General features: G+C 45.0%; 2 protein-coding genes across 3 annotated transcripts in view; both read left to right on the top strand.

The window, feature by feature from the left end:
* Window positions 1–23,111, top strand: part of rpl14 (ribosomal protein L14) — a 143,006-nt gene that overhangs the window by 32,735 nt on the left and 87,160 nt on the right. The gene's annotated exons all lie outside the window — the stretch shown is intronic.
* On the top strand, window positions 6–23,068 carry LOC310873346 (SNF-related serine/threonine-protein kinase-like). Its single transcript, XM_083785709.1, has 8 exons — window positions 6–280; window positions 3,560–3,886; window positions 5,937–6,155; window positions 8,628–8,874; window positions 13,598–13,739; window positions 15,275–15,487; window positions 16,376–16,510; window positions 17,983–23,068. Exons 2-8 carry the CDS (start codon window positions 3,764–3,766, stop codon window positions 19,307–19,309), a joined length of 2,406 nt encoding a protein of 801 aa, XP_083641835.1. The 5' UTR covers window positions 6–280; window positions 3,560–3,763; the 3' UTR covers window positions 19,310–23,068.

The raw sequence follows: 23,111 nt of genomic DNA on the forward strand, positions 1-23,111 counted from the left end.
TGAGGCAGACATGGTGAAGAGGGAGAGAGTTGGCAATTTGACAGATTTACACACGGACGCAGTGTGTACGTGGGATAACAACCCAGCATGTCAGTTTGCTGTTATTCACTACAAAATATGCATCAGCTGTAGCATATTTAATCAGATACAACCCACGACAGAGTGTAGCCTATAGTGGACCTGCGCGCCTCTGGACAGTGAAACGGTCTTCAATAACATTATGCGATGGATGAGGACGTTTGACGAGGCTCACCGCTGATTCATAAAGCGCTTCACTATGGTAAGTAAGGACTGGGAGGATATGCTATGATGATACTATGTTTGGTTTATAGCTCCTGGGCGAACATCCATGCATGATCATGCGCATCCTCCAATAAGGCGCATTTTATTATGCTGCCTTGCCTATATGTTTTATTTTGAGTGTGTTGTTGGCGTAGCCGTAGATGGTTCTATGCAGGCAGGTGATTCTGGATGTAGGCTACAAAAGGCAGGCTGTGCGACAGTGGGTGAGTGTGGGCTGTTCGCCATTCAATTCAGAATGTATTTTGCTGAAGGGCCTTATATAAAATGCCAGTTGTTTTACACTATAGTCAGTATGGAGTGTGTTTTTGTGCCCTAAATATCTCGTGGACATTTTTGGTTGCAAATTAATTAAGACAGTGAAAGTGAGTGGATCAGTAAATCGATTGTGTGCTGAGAGGTCACTGCTTTGATAGGCCTATCCATGATAATAACATTAGGCCTTGACTGTGTGTGTGTGTGTGTGTGTGTGTGTGTGTGTGTGTGTGTGTGTGTGTGTGTGTGTGTGTGTGTGTGTGTGTGAGAGAGAGAGAGATGTCAGGTGTTGGACATGGACAATATGAGCCCAGACTGCAGGGGTCAGCTCAGCAGGATGTACAATTGATTGGGTGTTCCTAATTAGATTTGACTGAATATTGATAATATTAGGGACAGCGTTGGGCTTGAGGTAGGATCAGAAAAGTGTGTGTGTGTGTGTGTGTGTGTGTGTGTGTGTGTGTGTGTGTGTGTGTGTGTGTGTGTGTGTGTGTGTGTGTGTGTGTGTGTGTGTGTGTGTGTGTGTGTGTGTGTGTACATACTGTATCTATTCTATCAAGTTGTAAACCTAATAGAACACTGGCTCCATGTACAGTTATACAACCGACCGAAGTGCGTCCATAGTATGTTTGGAATGTAACCTCTTCACAAGACTCAAGGCTGGCTGGCTGTCTTTTGTACTTACATTTTCAAAATGTAGTTTTAGTTTGTGCACTGGGATCACACTGAGCTTGAGAAATCACACAGACAGAGAGAGATAGTTTATTCAATTTGTTTATGTCCACACAGGGAAAGCATACAGGGAGTCAGGGACACAGTAAGGTTACATCCACAAACTCATGGTGGATATGTCCTCATGATACAACAGATATGTTACTCAGAACTCCATGGGCACAAGTATAGTGGGGCTCCACCATATAGAGACAGCACGATATACTTTGCCAGCCTTTTGGCCTCGTCTTTGGGCATCCCAAGTTGTCGAAACCCTCCGACAACCAGTCCGTGGGTATGTCCTAGGCTGGATCCCCAGAGGAAACAAAGTTCTTAGTCTTGCACTGCTGCTTGGTGTTAAAGCGCTCTCTGTAGTTGTTCTCATGGCATGGCTGGGAGGCCGCTGGGTCTATTGTCTCTAAACGAGAGGGCTAGGTCAGGTAGTGTTGGCTGTTTATAGACTCCACCGGTGAGCATTGCCTTCTTGTATGCAAGCTACATAGTCCACAGAAGTTGCGAATGCATCCACTGCACCTACTATATTGACGATGGTAGTTACAACGGAGCAGTTTAACGTTGTGCCCATCATGACACACACACACACACACACACACACACACACACACACACACACACTGTTGTAATCCGTTCAGATCTAAAGGTGATTGGATTAGCCATCATGCAGAGATTTATCTCGTCATTTATTCAGTGATATTTGAATGTTATTACCCTGTCACACAGACGACTGACAACAGAAATCTGCAAGGTGTTAGTACTTGGAGGGTGTTAGCTGTGTGTGTGTTTGTGTGTGTGTGTGTGGGGGGGGGGGGGGGTAATATGAAAGACAGAGACATGGAAATGGTATCCTCCTATTATAAGAAATATGAGTCATTCGTTTCTCACAGTCTTAGTCCTTTGGCAGTGCAACGCACGCACACAGGCATGCACACACAAACCTACAGTGGGTTTCATGCTTTGATACTTTCTGCATACATTTTATATAACTGCTCGTACGACTCTTCAGGACATCTTTACATTGGTTTGCCACACAGTCACGTTGATGGGCGTGCTGGTCCCTCCCTTGACAGCTGTGTTTGTCTGCCTAGCTTATCTATGGTTCCTGACTGTGTGTGTGTGTGTGTGTGTGTGTGTGTGTGTGTGTGTGTGTGTGCGTGTGTGTGTGTGAATCCAATTGAATAGAACACACCCAGCCAGAGGGTCACCTGTCAGGAATGTGCTCGGCGTGTCATCTTGTGTCTGTTGTTCCATGCTCTTGGCGCGGTGAATTCCTAGAAAACGATCAATGCCACACCTCCCTGCGTTACATAACATACCAAGTTGTACAGCAGCGCACACCTAGGTAGTTTACGTTGAACCAGTCTGCACATGATGAATGTTCTTACCAGAGCAGTTCATTATGCAAATGCTTTGTACATTTCAGTCCCTGAGGGAATGTACACTGTTGAATTGCGTTATCTTGTTTGAATTGCTTGCCAACTTGTTAAAAAAAATGTTGTTTAAAGAATAATGTGTAAAAGAAGCTCTTCCACTACTCTGTGGACAGGTAACTTACAGTACATGTTCACCATGAAAGTGTCACTGTGTCATTCAGACTGTAACCAGTTCTATATGAATACACCCATCCCGACCCTAATACTACTATACAAAACCATATCCAGTTCAATATGAATTCATCCTACTAAACCAGTGGTTTTCTACCTTTTTTGTATCAAGGCTCATTATTTATTCTGCATTTGAGCCATGGACCACCATTTGATGAGATTTAGCCTCTCAGACCCAAAACGAACGAATATTTTGTTATTGTTGGATAAGATGTTGTCCACAATTCCATGCTGTATTGATGTGTGGTACCATAGGAGAGATAAACAGGCAAATGTTGATTAAAATAATAATTAGAAATTCTCTAATTGTGTAGACTTCTTTCATTGTTTCTTTAAAGCATTCCCAAAGATTGACTTTCAAAATCTTCTTGATTGTACCATAACAGCAGCATAATCTGTAATTTTCCAAAGAGTTTCCAAAAGTTTCCAAAAGTATTTCAATACATACAATACTTTAGACATAAGTGAATGTGAAGTGAAAGTGAAACTTAGAAATACTGACTTTGAATGACTTTAGAATACACTGAAGAAAGCTGCTAAATTACTTATAGTACTTGTAATTAGTTTATAATCTATTCAGGATTCACTCTCAGTAATTTCCAGTTCTTTGTTTTTTTCAATTAGAATGTCTAAGTCATTCTCGCTCCCTGTTTCCCCCTTTTCTCCCATAGAAGACAGAAATGCAGTGTGTCCTGTTACCATCATATCCTTAGAGGGCCCGACCACATCCACCTGGGCTGGAAGCCTCACGTTGGTGCATTGTCTGATACCCCGTCCACCCAGCCAATTAAGTCCTAATCACTGACACCTGTGGAAGCATGGAAAACTGACCAGCCACGAGGAGACAGACGCCAGGCTCCTTCCGGTCCGCAGTCATGGCAGGGTTCAAGCGCGGACACGATGGGAAAATCGCTGGACTGTATGACTTGGACAAGACACTGGGCCGTGGACACTTTGCCGTGGTGAAACTCGCCAGGCATGTCTTCACCGGGGAAAAGGTACACCTGCTCTAAACGTCTGTTTAAAATGTGCTTAATTGTGTAAGCCCCAGCCCCCACTGCTCTGTTGGGGGGGGGGGGGGGGGTCAAAGGGTACAGATGACCATGGAACAATGTCAACAGGTGGCCCATGCAAAGGTCTCTGTGGTTGACCCTTAACCATGTGAACCCTAGCATCCCTATTCTGGGCATGACATCTTGCAAAAATAGCAGATCTACATGCTAGATCGGCTATTTTTGGTAAAGACATTTGATGTAGAGGGACGAAAGAAAGAAGTACAGACTCCTGCGGTACCCGGGTGAACAAAGTATATATAGGGTTTAAGTGGTTATTAAATGGGATCAAGTACAACAGTTTACTGACTGACATAAAAAGAAAATTAAATGTACTGAAATGTGCTCATTAAAACCCATTTCATGGCCCAGGCCGTAGCGTAACGGTCTGGGCACCGGACTGGTAATCCAGTCCCAGTGTGCCGCGGGTTCGACTCCCGGACCCGACACGGCCTTTACTGCATGTCATCCCCCATCTCCCTCCCGTTTCCTGTCAGCCTACTGTCTGTCCCTTCAAAAATCAATAAAAGGCGTAAGCCGCAAAAAAATATCTTAAAAAAAAAAAAAAAAAACCCATTTCAATGTGTCATCTGATACCCCATACCCTGCTGTTATTGTGAAAATGATGCAGTTCGAAGCACAGTCAGATTTTCATCACAGATACACGATACAGACACGCCCGACACACACACACACACATTTTTGTAAAGTAAGTACCTTTAGCTTAGATAAGTAAAATGTATCACCAAAAATCAGGAGCTCCAAAAAGAAAATCCAAGCTACAGAGAGAACAAGAAAATGAAAGGAGCAGAAAGGTAATTGCCAAGTCTAGCCAAAAAAGAAAGTGTGATGAAGCTCCAGCCGAAGCTGAATGTGCCAAAGCCAAAGGTCAGAGTAGCAAATAAAACATTAGATAGCTCACAGGGTTTTCTAAGTGGGGGGTGCCAGGAAGCGGAAAGAAGAGGAAATTGAAAAAATAAATAAATAATATTACGAAAAATAATTTCAGTTCATAAGATTATTTTATTTTAAGCCGTTTCACATTAGGGGGACTGTAGAGTCCCCCTAAAGGGTTCTTGGCATGGGAAACCCTGCTTTCGGCAGATAAAAATCTAATCTAAATCAGTAGTTTATGACACTTTCAAGATTTTTCTATTATCTTTCTTCAAACATAGCAGATGTACATGTAAGTTTGTATGTCTGCTATTTTTTAATAGCCAACGCTAAAATCTTAAATGACACAGCTTTTCCAGTTTGAATGGGTAAAAGTAACAGCATGATCTTACTATAAACTATACACTTAACTATATACTTCTACATCTATACTAGGCCCCTTCCTTTTGCCCTCTTCCACTTTTCGCTGAAAATAGCTGGGAGGCTGATCGCTGCTGCTGCATTAACGACTCCTCCAGGCTGTTCAGTGGGTTGTGGAACTGAGAGGAATAGCGTGTTCCTCCACATGCGTCATATCACGTCCACCCAGTGAAATTCCTCAATGTGGATTGGAAGAGACACATGGTTGTCGATAGCCTCCCACCTGACCATCTGTAATGGTTGGCAGTGACAGTCAGGGACTACAAAAAAAAAACCCTGTGAATTTGGCATAATGGCTAAATTGAGAGAAATGGATAAACATTATTTGGGGGAAAAGGGTTGTATTTGATAGAACAAGAGTAAATGTATTATTCCACTTGTGATTGAATGTCTTGCCGAAACCGTAATTCGTAATGGCTGGCCAGGCCCCAGCGTTAATTAATAGTTAGTTAGTTAATTAGTTAGTTAGTTAATAATTCGTTAGTTAGCTAATAGTATTACATGTGAATGGGTGAATCTACCCATTAGAAGGGAATGAAACGCAGATATACAGAAGTTTTGAATCATTTTTGAAATACAATGCTCTTCATGGAAAATGCAATATGTTGTTTTTGTCTGACAGTGTGTTGAGGAGAAAGGTATGGATTATAGCATGGCTGATATGACAATATGCACCTTGCAGGTGGCGGTGAAGGTAATTGATAAGACCAAGTTGGACCCGGTGGCGCGCAGCCACCTGTTTCAGGAGGTGCGCTGCATGAAGCTGGTCCAGCACCCCAACGTGGTGCGCCTCTACGAGGTCATCGACACGGCAAACAAACTCTACCTCATCCTGGAGCTGGGCGACGGAGGAGACATGTACGACTGCATCATGAAGCACGAGGGAGGCCTCGCCGAAGAGGTGAGTGTGGCAACACTGGGAGCAGCGTAGAGTCAGTGGTTTGTAACCCTTTACGTATCAAGGCCCATTATTTATTAGGCATTTGAGCCACGGACCAGCATTTGATGACATTTAGCCTCGCAGACCCAAAACTAAAGGAATATTTTGTTATCGTTGGATAAGGAGGAGATAAAAGTTGGTCAAAATTATTCAACATCCTCTAATTGTCTAGACTTGTAAATTCAGTAGTAAATGCTGTAACTCTTGAGAGCGTACAATGGACCGGGTCCATTTGGTTTCATTTTACACTCGGGTCTATTTGGTTACCAACTCTCCATCATTTAGTTGGGGACCACCTGGAACCCCCTCAAGGACCACTGATGGTTCCCGGACTACTGGTTGAAAACCACTGGTGTAGAGGTTCCCAAACCTTTCCTCGCCGAGGAGGACCCCCAAAAAGAAAATATCGCAGAACTCGAAAGAGTCTGGAAATAACATAACGGCACCCAAAATAGGGGCCTTAATTTAGCACAACAATCTTATAACTTGGATTTGAATTTGGATTGAATATTTGTATTTATTTATTTAGATGTACTTCAGTCAGATAACTCACGAATAGATTGAACAAATATTTATTATAGAATGTGAATTCATATAATATTATATCTTGGCGTTTGGCTACATTTCCTGCTCGGCACAATTATATGCAGCCATCATTAAATATTAAGAGCAGGGAGATAGATATACAATAACAACCCCCCCATGGGGAACAGAAATAGCAGAGCCCACTGGTGGTGGCAACGACAACCAGGAACCATATGCAGGAGGAAGGCAGGAAGAATGTAGTCTTAAGCCAAATTCCATTACCGCAACTTTCACACTCGCTCACTCCCCTCGCGTCCTCCACTCGCTCCTCGGCTCCGCCCCCAGCGAGGAGGAGAGGAGGAGGAGAGGATTCGATGCGAGGACAGAGTGGTGGTCACTGGTGGAGTGAACTTTCCTCTAGAATCGGAATGTACTACGCTGTCATTTCAAAGCGACGGCACATTCCGCGATCACTAATGACGTGTATCAATTCAATTCAATTCAAATGGCTTTATTGGCATGGGAAAACATACGTTTACATTGCCAAAGCAAAAGTGGTGGAACAATACAGTGTCAGACAGCTGGATCACTGGAACTCCGAACACAGAGCCGTACAGTCTACAGAATCATCATCATCAGTCATCATTTTGTGCACGTAACCAAGGCCAATGTGTATGTATTGGTAAGGCTATTTATTCCTGAAATTGTGAATAAGCGCCAGGATGCGCACACTTATATTATATGATTGTGAAGGGAATTCCTGACCTGCCACATTCCCACATTCCTTTTTGCTCGTATTTTTGCCCCCCTCCTCCGACAGTCCCTCCTCCGACGGTCTTTGCAAATAACGGACACTATAACAGGAATTAGGTATAGTTTTGCTGATTTACATATTCAGTTCACAAATAAATAAAATTGTCACCGTCATTCATAGCTGTCTGTGCATTCAGGCATGCACAGAGAGAAATTAACTATAGCTTTTGAGGTGCGCACAATATAGCCTAATTTATCTATCCTACTTGTATTATGCTTATATCACACAACGCAATAAAGCCAGTGGCTTGTTGTGGTCCTTTCACTTTTACATATGTACAGTAGACTATAGATAGGCTACTTTATCATTCTGAAGCTCTATTCATTCAACGAAAATGTGTCTCTTCAACAAACGGCAAAGCTTTTTAGTTTAATGTGTGTGTGTGTGTGTGTGTGCGTGTGTGCGTGCATGTGTGTTGGGTCAGCGACTCAGCCGCAGCGGCCGGCAGCTAGTGGATGGGGGGGGTGCATAGTATCGGGTTTCAAGCAGTGTTTTCTGTGCCACATGTGGAGGAAGCGGACTTATGTCACTGGAGAAGGAAAAAAACATGTACACGTGATGCGGAAATCCGCCACGAGGAGACAAAATACCTCACCGAGCCTGCACCTGATGTACACTCGCTCTATGCGGTCTCGGGGAGCCCACTCGGCTCCTCCACTCGACTCCACTCGCCTCCTCGATGGAGCACTTAACAATTGGAACGTTAACCATTTCCGGGTCACGCTGGAATGACCTGAGTGACCGAGTGGGAGTGAGCGAGTGGCCGAGATTTTGGGTATTGGAATTTGGCTTTAGGTGAGCTTAAATACCCCGCCCAATTGGTCAGCTGATTGCCACATCAGCGTACAACATGTGGGTCTTGCAAACATGTGTATACACACCACATAGTAATGCAGCGTATTCACCCCTCGAGTATAATCTGACTGAACTAACTCCGCAAGCTACGTATCACTTTTTAAAATCTTCCTCCAAACGTGTGGCGTAGTGTACTCAACTGTATGTACTATGTATGCACATACTAGTTTGAGCCTGAGAGAGTTCCATCACTCCCCTAATTCTCATCATCAATCATCCCCCCCCCCCCCCCCCCCCAGGAGGCTAAGTGTTACTTTGCCCAGATCGTCCACGCCATCTCCTACTGCCATCGGCTGCATGTAGTGCACAGGGACCTGAAACCAGAGAACGTGGTGTTCTTTGAGAAGCAAGGGCTCGTCAAGCTCACCGACTTTGGGTTCAGCAACAGGTTCCAGCCAGGAACCACCCTCAACACCTCCTGCGGCTCCTTGGCTTACTCAGCCCCTGAGATACTGCTGGGGGACGAGTATGATGCTCCCGCCGTGGGTGAGTGTGTGTGAGATGGAGAGAGTGTGTACGGGACAGAGTGGAAAAGACCAAACGTGTCCAAACGTGTGTGTATGTACAGTATGTGAGAGAGGAAGAGACAGAGAGGATATCAGTGTTATGTAGATATATTTGAAAAAGATTTTTCGACAATGGTAGTTATTTCTGTGTGTGTGTGTGTGTGTGTGTGTGTGTGTCTTTCCTTTATGCTGTGCCTGTGACCGTTTTCACCACTCTTTGACGTCACTTTGAGTCCATAGTCCAGTGTGTGTTCCCAGTAGAAGAAAACGGAACGCAGTGTCCTCTGATAGCCCGCCCTACACACAGACTATGTAACAGATATGACCTATTGTACATCTTGGCAGAGACGGACAACTTGACACACTATCAGCCAGCTGATAGGATGCAAGGACATGTTGCAAGGGTATGCAATGTGTTTATAAACCAGATTCTATCCATGCAATAGAATACCTCCATAACACTTTAGAAGTAGGACACCACACAGTTTATCCACATCAAGATTTAATGCTTCGTCCCCTGGCCTATACTGTACAGATACACAACAGTAACTTTCTTTGGTTTGCGTGTGTGCGACTGTGCGTGCGAGCATGTGTGTGTTTCTCCACAATTTAGTTTATGCCAATAATTTCCTCCATGCACACATTTCTGTGTGTTGTCAATGCTGTTGTATTGCACTGACTGTCTGTGAGGATCCCTCAGCAGGAGGATGTAGAATCTCTGTCCTACTCCTCCCGCCCAACACTCCCCACTGACAGACCATATGATTACATGCAGCATCATTTATCCTCCTCCTCGCCCAACTTCCCTCCCCTGAACACGGGCTGTGTTCGTATATAAGAGCCTATATGAACACAATTATAGCGTCTATACACTCACCAAAGCCAGATTCATCACGGTGGATTCAAACCCCCAGAGTCTGTGGTGGTGGACAGCTACCTTTACCACTGCGCCACCCGAGCGCCTGTGTGTGGTGATGTTTTTAAATAATATAATAGTGCGTGTGTAAGATGCTGTGTGTGTAGCTCCTGAGAAATGCGAATACATGTGTGGTTTGTGCGTCATTAATTAAATAAATGCTGACTGCATGTCAGAGCGAGGTTAATTTAGGAGAGGCCCAAGAGCACAGCAGCAGAAGCGCATTCCATTTTTTCTGACTGAGTGGATAAGCTGTGGCTATTTTCTCCTGTCTTTATCTGCCACCTCAGTTTTTTGTGTGTGCAGAGCAGATGAGCTGAGCAACGGCTGCAAAGTGTGTGCGTGTGCGTGTGCGTGTGCGTGTGTGCAAGCAAGCAAGCTACAAATAGCGTGCAGGCATTGGCCGGCACTGAATATCTGAAGTCAGCTGTCCATTTAAAAGCCCAGCCTGAGCACTTGACCCAGATTACAATATAGTACAATAGTGCATGTATAGTACTGTAGATTTGTGTTTAATCTAACTGATAGCATAAAAAATCGACTACTTAATTCTCTGGAATTGATTGGGCATGCACGTTCACATGTCTGCATGTTTGCTCTGTTGTGAACATTGTAAGGATTTTGCATTCATCCTGGATGTGACATTGTGTGATTGTTGCTTTCAGTAGAATAAAATAGATGAATATGGAATCAGCAGAACCTCAGTACAACACTGAAGTCTTTGGAGGCTTCAGAGTCACCAGGCCGAGTGTGATAGCTGCCATTATAATTCCTGGGTGGCTGTTGGCTGTTGGGGTGTGCCAGTTAGTTGCCAGGTAGTTCTATGCCTGAAATACTGCTAGATTTTACAGATACACGTCCTGTCCCTTCAGAGCTCCCGTGAGATGTGCTTGGTTTATAAAGAGGAGTGGTAAACAAATCCAGTTTGGCTTCCTTGAGCTTCTGCCGCATTCCTGGAGGACTTGCTATTTAGTTCCTACCGGCAGTGAAAGATGGTGAATGCAGATCTTGGCCTGCGGTTAGATGTGTCAGACAAATGGAAGGGGTGTTGATTAACTGTGAATGGCCAGTGTCATAATGCCCTATATCTCCATTCCAAAGAGACTGTGACAGGGGTGGTTTATGCTCAACAGCCACGCAGCAGTTAACGACAGCGACATTAACATGTCGAGAGAGAGCAGTGTTGTTTCTGAGATGTCTGAACCATCTGGCTTATAAATGGAGTTATCAAGGAAGTGACTGGACCTCTGACGTTGTAATGAAGGACTACTGTCATGGTTGCTAGGATACGTTGGATAGGGGATGATGGTTGTGGTGGGGGCTTGTGAAGGCAATTTAAAGGGCTCCTTCACAGCTACGATGGAATGAATACCCACCGCCTACAATAAACCAGATGAAAATCGAAATACTCTGATGTGAAGCTATGTTACAATACATGTGAAAGTTCCATAACTACGGGGGTAGAGCGGTCGCCTGAGAAAGGGAAATTCTCCCAGTTTGTTCCCAGCTCCTCCCGGCATGGTGTCAAAGCGCCCTTGATCAAAACACTGAATCAATAACGACAGCTTCCCGGCAGCTGTTCAGTATCTGCTAGCTGCTCACTGTAGTTAGGATGGGTTCAATGCAGAGGACATGATTATCATTGCATTGTCGGGTGAAAACCTTGTATGTCCAAAACCTTTACTTTTCCATGATTTAAATTAGTCAATGTCGTTGACATGAAAAAGTTTGGGAACCACTGTGTCACAGTATAACTAGCAGATTTTATAAGTCCCAATTCAACAACGTTAGGAGTCATATTTTGCCATTTTCAAAAATTGCAGCATTTCACTTTCATTTCATTTTATATGGTTATAATGTGATTATATTCATGTAGAAAACAGAAGAAGAAATTATGATAACTAAAGCTAGCAAAATAAACTAGAATAAAAAACAGTAGTGCATCCCGTGAATGCAGAGGTCGTTGTTTTATTGCGTCCCTTAACTATAAACTGCATTTTGGGATGAAGAATGCACACTTTTTTAATCTCTGCCAGAGATTCTCTGCCAATAGCATATCATATGCTATTGGCCATTGTCTAACATTCAAACAGAATATGTGTCAGTGGACCATGGCATTGACAAGGTCACACGGTCAAATATCTTGAAGACACATTTTGTCTTTGAAACGCCCATTCGGACCGAGAAGACTGTTCTATAAAATTTGCATGTGTATGATGCTGCTGAAGGACGAGCACATTAACCCACTTTCTCTGTGTGTGTGTGTGTGTGTGTGTGTGTGTGTGTGTGTGTGTGTGTGTGTGTTTGTGTGTGCGTGTGTGTGTGTGTGTGCGTGTGCGTGTTTGCGTGGCCGGCCAGCAGCGGGTAGCACTGCAAAACCCCCAGGCAGATGCATCCTAGGCTAGTGTGTGTGTATATTCTGTATAATATTGATTGATTGGAGCCATTTCCGTGTATATACAGTGTATATACACATAAATGGCTCCAATCAAATATGATTATTGCTTTGTTTGAATGTGGGAGGATGGATATTTTATTTATATTTACTGTAATATCTAGGTCACCTTTATTATCTACAGCACTTGGTTGTCCAGCTCACCAGGCTCAGTCCGCTTATCTGCTGCGTTCTCTCAGATTCAGTTGGCTGTCTATTTTGGTTTCTTATTCTGCCATCTTTGACGTTGTGTTGCATATGTGCACACCATGCTATCTGACTTAGATACCAGTCCTCTATTTAGACGTCCTGAGATTGACGTCACTGGGCAGTTTCCCATGACCTTTTGATGATTGCCATTGGACAGATTGACAGCCAATAACATGCTGCCAATGACATGCTTCCAAATTCATTCCCATGCTCTGGGCGGACGGAATAACCGATAATGTAGCCAAATGCAGGCATTTCAGCAGCAATATGCACACACACACACACACACACACACAGTCACACACACACACACACACACACATACACACACACACACACGGTACATGGATTTCCGTCCCCAGCCGGTACGCACCAACCAGTGAGAGGCGGCTTTGTGCCCACTCTGCCAAGCCATGTGCCTGGCCAGAGGCTCTCGCTTACACCGTCAGAGACCCAGAGCATAAAATTACAATAGAGATGTCAATAAATTAGCATAAAAAACTGCACCCAAGTTTAATACTTACACTTTTTTAATTTTTCAATGTTTCAATATTCTCAAAACTAAACTTTCATCAAATCAAAAGTCCCCCCGCCCCCCATATTTAAAGACCTTACACAAAAACATGCAGTATTCCTGGTCTCTAAACTGCCTCCCCTGGCCAGCTGGGGCGCCTGATGGAGGGGAAAGGAACTGGTTGGAATAACGTGTTCCTTCCACACGCTACGTCCAACCTGGGAAACTCCCCCCTGTCAGGTGTAAAGGATCGACTTGGACACTCATGCATGAAGGAAGCATGAGTTCAAGTCCGTTGCTCTCCCGAGGTTGGCGGAGGGTGTGTAGAGCCCAGGATCACATCAGATAATTGACACGGGTGAAAAATGGGTTACAAAATCATGAGATAAAAATGTTTGAATTTTTTTTAGTCATTGGCAATCTGTCTATCTACGGTAGGAGTTTTCAAATTGAGATTGGTCAGGCTTGAGTCCCTATCGCTTTCTGTCCATCTTTGTTTCACCACGTGTGTGTGTGTGTGTGTGTGTGTGTGTGTGTGTGTGTGTGTGTGTGTGTGTGTGTGTGTGTGTGTGTGTGTGTGTGTGTGTGTGTGTGTGTGTGTGTGTGTGTGTGTGTTTGGTTGTGTGCAGACATCTGGAGTCTGGGTGTGATCCTGTTCATGTTGGTGTGTGGCCAGCCTCCCTTCCAGGAGGCCAATGACAGTGAGACACTCACTATGATCATGGACTGCAAATACACAGTGCCCCCTCACATCTCCCCTGAATGCAGAGAGTGAGTAACACACACACACACACACACACTTACGTATTACGTAGCTTGTAGAACCAGTGGCACGCTATTTACTGTTATCTTTACATCAGCACGCAACTATAAAGATTCTGACTTTCTATTGTACAAACATTTTCTTTTGATTGTGTTGTTCCACTTTTTTGATTTGGCAATGTAAACACAACTCAAATCATAACTCCTAAACCTAACCTCTAAATGCCTAATCTTAATCAATGATCATATACCAAACTGAATCCTTTCCTAAAGCCTAACTCCCCAAATCTTAAAAGGAGGACCAGGGAAATGTACTATACTTGGAAATTTGGCCCTCACAAGTATCACGCACGCAGCACGCGCGCACACACACACACACACACACACACACACACACACACACACACACACACACACACACACACACACACACACACACACACACAGAAGGACTGAGTACTCAGTGCAGGTGCTGCATATTTCATGTTTATACAGTAGATGTGTGAAGAGATGGAGACGAGAGAAACAGTGGCGAGTGCATTTATTTTGTCCTCCTTGTCCTCTCTCCATCTCCCTCTTCCTCTCTCTCTCTTTCTCTACCCCCCCCCCCCCCCCCCATGCCTTGTTTCGCTCTGTACTGCAGTCAGCTGCTGTAGCAGAGATGCAGTGCTGTTAAGTGTGTCTAATGCATCCATTAAAATCCGCTCTCTATTTTTAACATTGTGATGTTTGCATGGTGTTTTGAAACCGTCCAGGGCGGCTTAGCGTGAATTCATTTTGAATGTGAATCCTGGGGAATTGCTTTAGATTAATTCTATCTGGGTCTAATTTGTGGGGTTTGTTTATGCGTGTTAGTGGATTATTAAATCAAGCATACCTCACGTAATTAAAACATTTAAAGCTACTTTGGGGTACTACACACTGTAGTTTTGCAAAACATGGAGCATGTTATCACGTGCACGTGTTATTCATGCATTATGAAAGTGTACAGCAAGCAAATTGGCAACATAAATTCCAATGAGGGTCATGTTGTACAGTGGTGGAAAGTAACTAAGTACATTTACTTAAGTACTGTACACTAAGTATAATTTTGAGATACTTGTACAATACTTGAGTATTTTCAATTTCCAATACTTTTACTTCTACTCCACTACATCTCAAAGGCAAATACTACATTTATTTGAAAACTTTAGTTACTAATTACTTTATAGATTTTGATTATTATTACAAAACATACATTAACCACTTCAGCTCTATGTACATTTTGACCATTTGAAAATAGCCGATCTACAATGCGTCGTAATGCGACACATTGTGAGCTTGTAGACCTGCTATTTTCAAAAGATTTTGTACACATTTGAAAACATGAACATTCTGCATAGTGAGTACTTTCTACTTTTGTACTTTTACTCAAGTACATTTTGAATTCTGGACTTTTACTTGTAGCAGAGTATCTCTACATTGCAGTATTGATACTTTGACTGAGTGAGTATACTTTCTCCAGCACTGCTGACCAACTAAATCACTGTGGTCACTGTCTCCAGTCTTATAGGGCAAATGCTGCAGAGGGAACCCAAGAGGAGGGCCTCTCTGGAGCTGATCGAGGGACACGATTGGCTGCTGGGCGTGGACCCGTCCCCTGCCACCAAGATGTCCACCCCACTGGTGTCCCACCGCAGCCTGTCCGAGGAGGAGCACGGCGGCATCATCCAGCGCATGGTGCTGGGCGGCATTGCAGACCGAGACACTATCACTGAGTATGAAACGCACGCACACGCACGCGCGCGCGCACGCAATGTGATCACGATATTTCCTCTTTTTGATTTTGGCATATTTGCACAGTCATGCACTAGTCCAGCTGGTGCTGCAGGTCCATCTGAAGGTTGTCATCAGTTTAGCTGTCTACTAGCAACCTGCTGGCAGTCATCAGTCCCCTGCTGTGGCCAAATCAGATTAGTTTTCCAACCCCCGTCACCTCGTTTTCACTCACAGTCAGCATCACTTTCTGGATGCTGAGCAGCTGTGTGTGTGTGTGTGCGTGTGCGTGCGTGCGTGGGCGTGTGTGCGCTTGTGTGCGTGTTTGCGAATACAATTGAATCTTGCTCCCTGTCACTCTCAATTTTAGTGCAATACCCGCTCCGGCATCCAAACTTTTCTCAGGCAAGGGAGATGATACAAATTGACGTTATTCTGAGCCTCAGAACATCTTCTCAGAAACCGTGCGTCCCCAGATATCCTGACTCTCCGAAATAGTTCGAAACCCTGTCCGAACCAGAAGTCTTTTCCGATGTCAGAAGGAGCATAGCCTGCAGGTTAACCACTCCCACTTGAAATGGAATAAAATGTTTTCAAGGGGGATGGTTAACCAGGCTAGAAGGAGCAGGACCTTAGGGCAGATTCACACTGGTCCCGGATGCAGACTTTGGTCCACTTGGCAGATGTTGTGGCATAGTGAATGCTGCGTGTGTGAATGCTGCGTACCGTTCCCCGGAGTGGATCACCCAACCGTTCCCGGGACCACATGGAGGTAGTCTCGGGACCGATTGAAGTGTACTCGGATACGGAAGAATCAAAGCCAATGGACTCAGTGTGAATATGCCCCAACTATTTCTTTCTCTGCTCCCCTCTCCCTCTGCTCGGTCCAGGGCCCTGGAGTCCGACAAGTACAACCACATCACAGCCACCTACTTCCTGCTGGCTGAACGGATCCTGAGGGAGAGCCAGGAGAGAGAGCAACACAGCCAGATGAGATCAGCCAGCCCCAGCAAGGCCCAGTTCAGGTACAATATACAGTACAGTGGAATCCTTGTACTCACTGTATGTCCAAAACCGTTGCTTTTCAGGAAATGGAGAAAAGATCCTGTGTTCCAATGGATCAAGTGTAGTTATTATTTAGACAAGCTCTCTTGTTAATACTTTTCATTGGTTAACAGTTTGACTGCGGATCACGACATTCCTGACGTAATTGCTAAAGAGATCTTTCCCTGTGAATCACGACATTCCCGTATTGTTTTCATTGTTTAATTCGCAGTTTTTTTTTTTTTTTAAAGATCTTTTTTTGCGGCTTACGCCTTTTATTGATTTTTGAAGGGACAGACAGTAGGCTGACAGGAAACGGGAGAGAGATGGGGGGATGACATCCAGTAAAGGCCGTGTCGGGTCCGGGAGTCGAACCCGCGGCACACTGCGACTGGATTACCAGTCCGGTGCCCAGACCGTTACGCTACGGCCTGGGCCTAATTCGCCGTTTATAATACGTTTTAAGACTTACGGGGTTTCCATCGGACAGAGTGGGATAGGTGACGTGTTTGGTTGACGTCACCGGAAAAAGATAAGTCGTACTGGCTTGCTGAGGCTTCTGGGATATTGAGGCCCAATGCATTCCTATTGCAAATAGTGGAAATAACAGAATTACAGTACAAGCTATTCACTATTGTTGCGTGTCACTGTCACTGTCTCGGCTATTTTGGGCAAATACATTTGTCGTAGACGGAAAAAGGCAGTAACTCAGGTCAATTTCAATAAGACTATAAATATTTTTAGTATTGATTTAGCAAACCTGAGCTCCTCAGCTCCTCAGAGCAGAGAGTCCGTCGCCTAATGAATATTAACAGGTTTAAAGGGCTGTATTTTGTGTGTCTTAAGTACCAGGTCTTATTCCCTAACTTGAGTAAACTAAAGACCTGGAAGGCGTGATCAATGCCATTTGGCTATTCTGAGTGGCCAAAGAGCATTGATCACGCCTCCAGGTCTTTAGTTTACTCAAGTTAGGGAATAAGACCTGGTACTTAAGACACGCAAAATACAGCCCTAAGGGCTGTTGGGGTGTTATAAAATACCGTATTTGGTTTTTCCAAGCAAATTCCCTCCATTCCTTTGATTGGGTTGTATCTTCCCACATCTGTTCTGGAATGTCCTCAAGGCGGGGCTTTTCAGAGTAAAATCTGCCTCATCTGAGGGGCACTCTGAAAGATTCCTGGGCAAAAAAAAGTGTTAAATTGTGGTTCCTTGATGTGCACACAAAATGTGCCCACAAACAAGAGCGTTCATGCCTCCCTGTCTTCTCCGTCAGGTTTGAAGGCAGCTGCAGGGGGAGAAAAGCTTTTGTTTGGCAGAGAAGTAAACACAAAATTGTCAGGGGGGGCTTATGGAACAACAGCACCACTATACAGTGTCTACTTCTACACAGTATGTATGTGCCTAAAATAATATTTTCCCCAGCCTACCCTAACCTATGTTGCCTCCTTCACAGGCAGTCCTGGCCCACCAGAGTCGACGTGCACCAGGATGTCAGTGACGGGCTGGGGGGTCCCGGCATCTCCCACCCGGGTTGCCCCCAGTCTCCTGCACGCAGCGCCGAGAGCCTCCACACTGGCCCAAGCCCCAAAACCACCCTGCTGGACCTCAACCAGCGGCAGGAAAACCACGCCACCGCCTCCCAGAAGCCTGGCCGACAGAACCAGGAGAGGGGCATTAGGCCTCTGGTCAAGCCTCACCTCAACCCCCTCAGGCTGGGTCCTCTGGCCCCCACGCAGGGGCCCTGTAAGACGCGCAGCCCCAGTCTGTTCAGTGTGGAGGAGGATGAGGAGGAGGAGGAAGAGGCAGATGAAGAAGAGGGGCGTTTGTCTCCGTCTGCGCCGCCCATGCAGGTGGTGCTTCGTTGCAAGCCGGCCTCCTCCTCCTCGTCTGCGTCCTCCGCTTCCAATCGCCTGGCATCTCGCATGAGCGCCCCCGTCCTCAACCAGATCCATGAAGAGGAGCGGGAGGAGGAAGAGGAGGAGGTTAAGGGGTTATGTGGACTCGGCCTGCCAAAACCTAGCCTCAGCCTCAGCCTGGCTCCTAGGATACCATCACCGACACCAGCCTCGCCCTCGCCCACCGCTCCGTCGCCAGTCACCTCAGTGACACCCGGCTCCCCAGTGACTAGCGACGACGACCTAGAGGGTCGTCGTCAACGACAGACACACCGGGGTAGGAGCGAGAGCGACGCCAAAGTCCAGGTTATGGAGGGGGCGAATCAGGGTACGGGGCAGTGCAGCCCGTCCAACTGCACCAGTCCGGGGTCAGGCCAAGGCAAGGGCCCGGCCAAAGCGGCCAGCGGGCTGGTGGAGAGCCTGAAGCTGATGAGCCTGTGTCTCAGCACCCAGTTCCACAGCCTGACAGGGGGAGGAGGAGGAGGTGGGGGAGGTGGGGGAGGAGGAGGAGGAGGCAGCGTGGGGCCCAACGATCCCCAGGACCGCCCCATGTGGAGGATGTGCATGGGTGGCTCCACGGGTAGCCTGGACAAGGTCTCGCTCCTGGGTGGCCCGTCACCCAGGGGGAACCAACAGCACCATCACCAACGGCCTCCGCTGGGCGGGGACCCGTTGTTGGGAGATCCCCTGCTCGACGGAGGGCCCTGCTCGGGCACGCTGAGGCTGGGAGAGCTGGACCTGGCCAGGGAGAACCACAGGAACCTGAAGAACCGGGTGCTGCAGCTGCCCCTGTCCGACAAGACTTTGTCCGTCAACATCCACCGGAGCCCCAAGGAGGGCCTGCTCTGCACGCCCACCCCACACAGCTGCTGTCAGGTCATCTAGGGCAGTGGTTCTCAAAGTGAGGTCGGGGGACCCCCAGCCCAGGCGTCCTCCTCGATGGGGTTCCAGGGGGTCCCCAGCTAACTTTTTGATAGTTACAGGTCTGTAACTCTGAGAGTGCGCAAATGGAACCAAATGTACCCTTACGGGTCCCTCTGGTTCCATTTGTGCACTGTCCGAGTTATGGAGGTCTGTGGCCTAATACCTACTAAACTGGGGGTCCTTGAAATTAAAAGGTTTGAGAACCACTGATCGAGGGATCAAGACCACTCTGCATAGTCTCCGCTGTCGGGTCATCTAGAACCCAGAAAAGCGAGTATACATTCTTCGGCACCGGCCGGTGCCGGAAAATGCACTCACTCTCTCTCTCCAGAAAACATCTACAGGTAGATCATCAAGGCCTTGGGACGTATGACCTGCTGCATGTCTGCTACATGTCACGACACTCGCCTCTCTGCCCTCCGTCCCCCTCCGTCCCCTAATCATACTACACTAGTGGTTTTCAACCATTTTCATATCAAGACCCATTCTTTATTTGGAATTTGAGCCACGAGATTTAGCCTCTCAGACCCAAAACTAAAGAATATTTTGTTGTCGTTGAAAATATTTTGTCCACTATCCATACTTAACTGTATTGATGTTGGTACCATTAGGAGAGATAACAGGCAAACGTTGATCAAAATAACAATTCTGCTACATTCTGTATGTGTAGACTTCTTGTAAATTAGGTAATGCAGATGTTTAACAATACTGTAACTCTTGAGAGTGTAAAAGTAAACCAAATGGACCCCACTCTCAGGAGTTAAAGATCTATAAGCGTCCAACTCTCCATCATTTAAGTTTAACTGGGGACCACCTGGAACCACTGGTGGTCCCTGGACCACGGGTTGAAAACCACTGTCCTACACAGTAAAATCCTCAACGTTACAATGTAACGTTACAGAGTTTTTGAATGAAATTAAAACTGGATTATTCTGTGTATGTATGGGAGGAGAGGTGTGCTGTTTACTTCTCTTATCACTGACTTGTGGTCAGAGAAGTATTTTGGTTATTTTGACTGTTTCTTAGATTCTTCAAGCTAGCGACGTTTTGTTTTGTATTGTTATCTTGACAATGTTGAATATTTCCAAAGAGTGACACCATCGGGCAAGTATAAATTAGGCTTAACAACACACAGCATTTCTCAGTGGTCGAATCGCGGACATTAAGGGTGGGCGCTCGGGGACAGACTGGTTCTCCAGGCCTGTTCGGAAATCGTGTAGTATAGAGTCCCAGTGGCGGGCGGTCCTCCGGGCCGTGGGACCCCACCTCTTAAGGCCCAGCGTTAATGGGAAAAACACAACGCTGTAGTTTGGACAGAAAGACCTACAGTATATACTGTATATCACAAGGGATACAGCATTTTACTTGACGTTGCACAGTGACAATCTTTTGTTCTTCACTTCCTTCGTTACACATACACATAACTTGTACACACACACACACACACACACACACACTCATTACACACTGCTCAGCTGGTCGAGCCGATGAGTTTAAATATCACATTATTATGTCAGGCATTCTGTTTGTTTGTGTTTTCACAGTGTTTTTAATATATTTGTTTTAATTGCCAGGTCGAACTATTATTGTTTTTTAAACATGTTTTGGATAATCTTTTTTTTAAAGTCTGACTGAAATGCTGACTGTGGTTTTTAATGAATGGCGTAATAACGATATGGTACAAACAGAAAAGGGGAAAGTAGCACTTTTAAGCCTAACGATACAGCATTGTTTAGGGGCGAAAAAATAGCCGATCTACAAGCTCATCGACGCGTTGTCAGCTTGTTAGATCTGCTACTTTCCGGCGAGTGACACATATACTGTAGTGTTTATGTGGTCTTATCACTGTTTTATTTTTATATCTCAGACGACGCTCTGCAGTCTCAGACGGGAAATGCACACTTACAGTAACTCATGAAGTCTCTGCATGCCTACTAATACACGGCAGAGTTTGTACATATATGTGAATACCGTAGGACTTTGACAGTAGAGTTGTATTGCAGTAGAAGGTTGACTACTAGATCCCTTTAGAGACCAGTGTTCCTCCCTGCCCGGTGTCTAGAGATCTCCTGGGTGTACAGGGTTTGGGTTGACTGAAACCACACAGGGTCCTATACAGTAGTGCACAGTGAAATCCTCAGTGTTAAGGTAACTTTGGGAATGCATAAAGATGTGGTTAGTAATTGTGCAACAGTTAATCGAACACTTATCGATGTAATCAATTTTTACTTTTAATTATATATTTTTAAATGCGATACAAGATTACAAGCTCACAACATTGTGAGGTTGTAAATTGGCTATTTTTACAATTGTGACTGCCATCCCTTAGAAATAGTATAACATAAGAGAAGTATAAGAGGGTTTAAGTGGTTAATCGGACTAATATTGATTTAGCTGAGTTAGTAAACAATTATTTCATATCAATTTGTTGATACAAAAAAGAAAACGACCAATGTGGCTCAATTATTCGATTAATCAAACAAGTTTAGATAGAATAATGATGATAATGATAGTAGTTGTACCCATAGTGGTTACACATGAGGTTACTGGTTAGGGGCTCCTCTGAGCTGCGAGTCCTAGAGTCCTGAGTACAGAGTTTGTTCTCTGTAGTAAACATGGGAAGGGTTGAATTGGTCAATGTTCTATAGCAGTGGTTTTCAACCCTTTTCATAGCAAGGCCCATTATTCATTCGGCTTTTGAGCCACGGACCACCATATAATGACATTTAGCCTCTCTGACTCAAAACTGAGAATGTTTTGTCCATGCTGTATTGATGTTGGTACGATAGGAGAGGCGACAGGGAAACGATCAAAGTAACAATTCTTCCAAATTCTCTAATTGCGTAGACTTCTTTGAAATTAAGTAATGCGAATGTTTAAACAATAATAAAGCGTCAAATGATTTTACACTCAAGAGTTAAACATCTATAAGGGTCCATTTAGTTACCAACTCTCCATCATTTAGCTGGGTACCACCTGGAACCCCCTCAGGGACCACTGGTTGAAAACCACTGCTCTACAGGACTAAGTAATGGGCCATCTCAGGTGTTGTGTGATATGTTTTCATGGGTTGTGATCATTGCAGAGCAGACCCAGGTCCTTAAATTAGACTGGGCAGGTCTACCGGCATGGTTACGCTGGTTGTGTAATTTGGTTACATTACACGACATTGGTTACAAAGGGATAAATGAACACTGAGGATTGCAGTGTGTATTGCACTTCTTTTAGGTGTGGTTTCAGCTCTGTAGGCAGGGTTGAAGTCAAGCTTGAGGACCATCATTTGTCATGAATATTAATGCTGAGATGCTGAGTTGGAGCCAAACCAGGTGCATTCTGTAGCATCTCTGAATCATGGCAGCCACTGTTGTAGAGTGTTCCAAGATATGAACAACTGAGCGGGTAAAAAAAAATAAGAAGAAAAAGACGTGCGGCTCCCTGCTCCAATATTGGTCTGTGTAAATGGATGTTTGATGCACCCCAGCCCAGTGGAATATATAACTGACAGTGCATGTGTTTTTTGTTGTAGCAAGTGCAACCTTCAAATCTTGCCCATCGAGGACTATCCACCTAGTATATCTATCTAAACAATGGATCTGAAACTGTCACTTTACTCTACTGTAGACTCACAGCAATACCAATCCAACGACTGCAAAATGTACAACTAAAATGGATGTGCCATAAGGTCTGTCTTGAGCATATTGTACTGTATGTATATGATAGAGGTTTATGACAATAAAACAATGTGAATGAAGTATTAAATCAT

This window comes from Protomyctophum parallelum (genome assembly GCF_964188405.1).
Source record: "Protomyctophum parallelum genome assembly, chromosome: 1".
Lineage (NCBI taxonomy): Eukaryota > Metazoa > Chordata > Actinopteri > Myctophiformes > Myctophidae > Protomyctophum > Protomyctophum parallelum.